The sequence below is a fragment of the Ixodes scapularis genome, unplaced genomic scaffold (assembly GCF_016920785.2).
Source record: "Ixodes scapularis isolate PalLabHiFi unplaced genomic scaffold, ASM1692078v2 PGA_scaffold6__148_contigs__length_123643588, whole genome shotgun sequence".
Lineage (NCBI taxonomy): Eukaryota > Metazoa > Arthropoda > Arachnida > Ixodida > Ixodidae > Ixodes > Ixodes scapularis.
The window spans coordinates 94,931,021-94,933,970 of record NW_024609881.1 but is presented as its reverse complement, the minus strand read 5'-3'; the positions used below and the strand labels follow the sequence as shown (position 1 = coordinate 94,933,970).

The 2,950-nt window shown below is 43.2% G+C and overlaps 1 protein-coding gene across 1 annotated transcript; it reads right to left on the bottom strand.

Moving 5' to 3' along the window:
* Positions 1–1,234: 1,234 nt before the first annotated feature.
* On the bottom strand, positions 1,235–1,810 carry LOC115317761 (protein Mpv17). Its single transcript, XM_029977445.2, has one exon. It carries the CDS (start codon positions 1,808–1,810, stop codon positions 1,235–1,237), a length of 576 nt encoding a protein of 191 aa, XP_029833305.2.
* Positions 1,811–2,950: the final 1,140 nt, after the last annotated feature.

Sequence of the window (2,950 nt, the reverse complement as noted above, 5' to 3'; positions counted from 1 at the left end):
CAGCCGTTATCCTGCCTTTCAGCGAACATGCGGTGCCTCTCCTCCGCCTCCGAAGACGACTTCCTTACATCTTACCCGCACTCCTCGTAACCCCCGGTTGCGTCACCTCCTCCCAACCGCTATTCTGGGGCGCTCGAGAGTCGCGTCCGCAACCTCGTCTTCCGAGTCCTTTCGGTACTCGACTGGAGGAGACATCTGCTGAGCTCTTATATGAGACAAGTCACCAAACTTCCAACAGAGTTTGTCTCAACGGGCATAGTTAGCGTTAAAGAATCATCCGCACAACGAATCTGTGGGACTCCCTGGGGGCGAACAGAAGCAGAGGCATACCGACCGGGCCTCATGTTGGACGCGCCATGTGTGGTTTAATATTAGACTGAACACGCTCTTTCATGGAAATTGAATCATTGAGCTTTCTTTCCGTGTAACATTTCGTTTGCCAGTCGCGTAACGTCACATTGTGAGCAAATCGAACGCTAAAGAAAGAAACAAAAACTAGACAAAAGTGATACATTATTGCTCGCAAATCAGAGCACGAAACAAAAAGAGAAGAAACTAACTGACAAAAATTCAAGCTTTTTCTGTTTTAGTATGGCCGGCATTTCATCAATAAAAGGTAAATATTTGAACTGTACTTTAAATTTACAATTATTTCTTCTGTATTTTTATCAGTGATCGAATGAATTCATCCATCAGTGGGCCATGCTTACCAATTCGTGACGTAAAAACGAGTCACTACTTTTAAGTTACCGAAATTTAAATCAAATTATTTGGTTTAAATAAAACAAATCCGATTCGAATCAAAACAAACCTAATTTGAATATTAAAAAAAAAAAGAACATGATTATTTTTTGCACTTTTAAGCCTAGCTTATTTAGTGGGAATGAGCATTACGGTGTTCAGGTTTTAGTCGGGCTTTGTTAATATCATGACGCCCATTTCAAATCTGATCGCGTATCAGGAGTCCGTGTAAACAAAAAGGAGTTAAAATACGTTCGATGGTCGCACCAGTTGCTGTTGACTCTTTTCTTTTTCTGGCTGATTCGCTCTATGTATACACAATTTGTGAAACTTTGCAGCAAAGAAATAATTTTAAAAAATTCCACATGACGCAAACACGAGCATAAGTTTTGGTTACTTTAGTTCCATCCACTAAGTTTTAAATTAACTTAGGGACGCAATCACGTGCCGCCTTTCACCCCGGTGTAGATAGCCCCTTGTAAAGGATGTCGCTTCAGGCTGATTCAATCACGTCCTTCTGAACCGGGTCAACCGGGAGCTCCCCTTCTAACCGATTTGCCTTCCAGGAAAGGTAAATGTTCCAAAACAACGCGATCACACTTCCATACATGGTACGATAGACTACGGGCACAAACTCGAAGTTGATAAGTTGCGCCGCCGGATACACCATGTACCTCGATATTAGCACTGCACCGTATTTACTCCTTACGCTATCCAGGACTTCCTTCCAGCTCTGTCCTTGGAGAAGGCCGTAGAGGACCAGTAGGCCTAGCGTATACGGCGGGGTGTAGATGACCTGACCGGCGAGGGCCTTGATGACGGCTGCAGCGACCCCGTCCATGACGACCAATCGTTCCACAAGTCTGAACCAGGTCACTGAGCATGGACCGGTGTAGAACACGCCCACGATGAAGAAGTGGGCGGCTTGTCTCGTGTCGAAGGGCTTCTTCTGGAAGAAAGTCTGGGAGACCACGTCGCCGGCTAGTAGCAACGTAGCCATGGTCAGAACTTGCGTGATGGCTGGATGTGCCTCCAGTTCACCCTGGTACATGACAATCAGATCAGCCATGTTGGAGTGACCGTGTCTAGGTAGTATATGAATGCGTACAGAGCTGCGGAGAACACCAGCTGTGTTTCTGTTTTTTTGTGTTATTTTTTTGCCGTCGAGGGTTGAACGTTTAGGAAGTGCATCTGGCGCTCGTCGCAATGATTGTGTATGAACAAATGAACGAACGATGCCGGGAATACAATATTTGTTTTATTTTAACTGTAAAGTAACTGGCTTTAGAAACTTTTGTTTTTGATGTGTCCCGTAGTTTGTGTGTATGTCTCTACAAGTTTTTTTTATGAAGGATGACTTTAAATGAAAACTACCCAATCGCTCGTAATTCCAATAAATTTAGTCTTTTTTATTTGGAGAATATATATATCATATATATACATTTTTGAAGTGCATGGAGTGATGTTAGAAATGTTGCCGAAAGTAGGTCTAGCTAGAATTGTGGCATATTGCAAAATATTGGAAAAACATTTCTTCTATAGATCACTTCGTGTTTTCAAAATGAAGGTCCTTCCCCTAAAACTAATCTTTTCATAACATTTTATCTCTTTTATCAGTGAACTCTTCGGGGGAAACCAGGTTACACCCAAATACGTATTTATTAAGTGCTAAATTTGTACAAAGTGTTTTATTGTATTTAGAAAAGATATATTTTTTAGAAAATCGCGATAAGCCCGTTAAGGCAGTCTATGCGGGTGAGGTATATAGCCAGGGGAAATAGTATAGTTGGCTAATCCTCATAATTAGCCCTATAATGAACAAAAATATCTTCTTAATTTTCTTTTAATTACGTTAAAACATTTTCATACCAATAGATACTTTATTGTCCAGACGCTCCCCCTTCCCCCTCTACAGCAGCCGCCGTTGCGAAATACCCACGCCTGTCGCGAAGTGCGGACACGATCCCTCGCCTCCCTGCTGCGCCGCCCAGGTTCCGTTTTCGTGTGCTCTCCGCACCTCTACAGAACAACTCGTGTACGTACTTTTGCTTCTTCCACCGCAGGCGTGGTCTCGGCGCCCACGTCCTCAAAAAGCATTTCAGCAAAAGGAAGCAAAAGTATGTCTCTTTGTCCATTGCTAACAAAAGCCAACATCTCGCACAGTCGTTCCACCAAAAAAGACACATCTCCTCAACACCTCTCCTACACC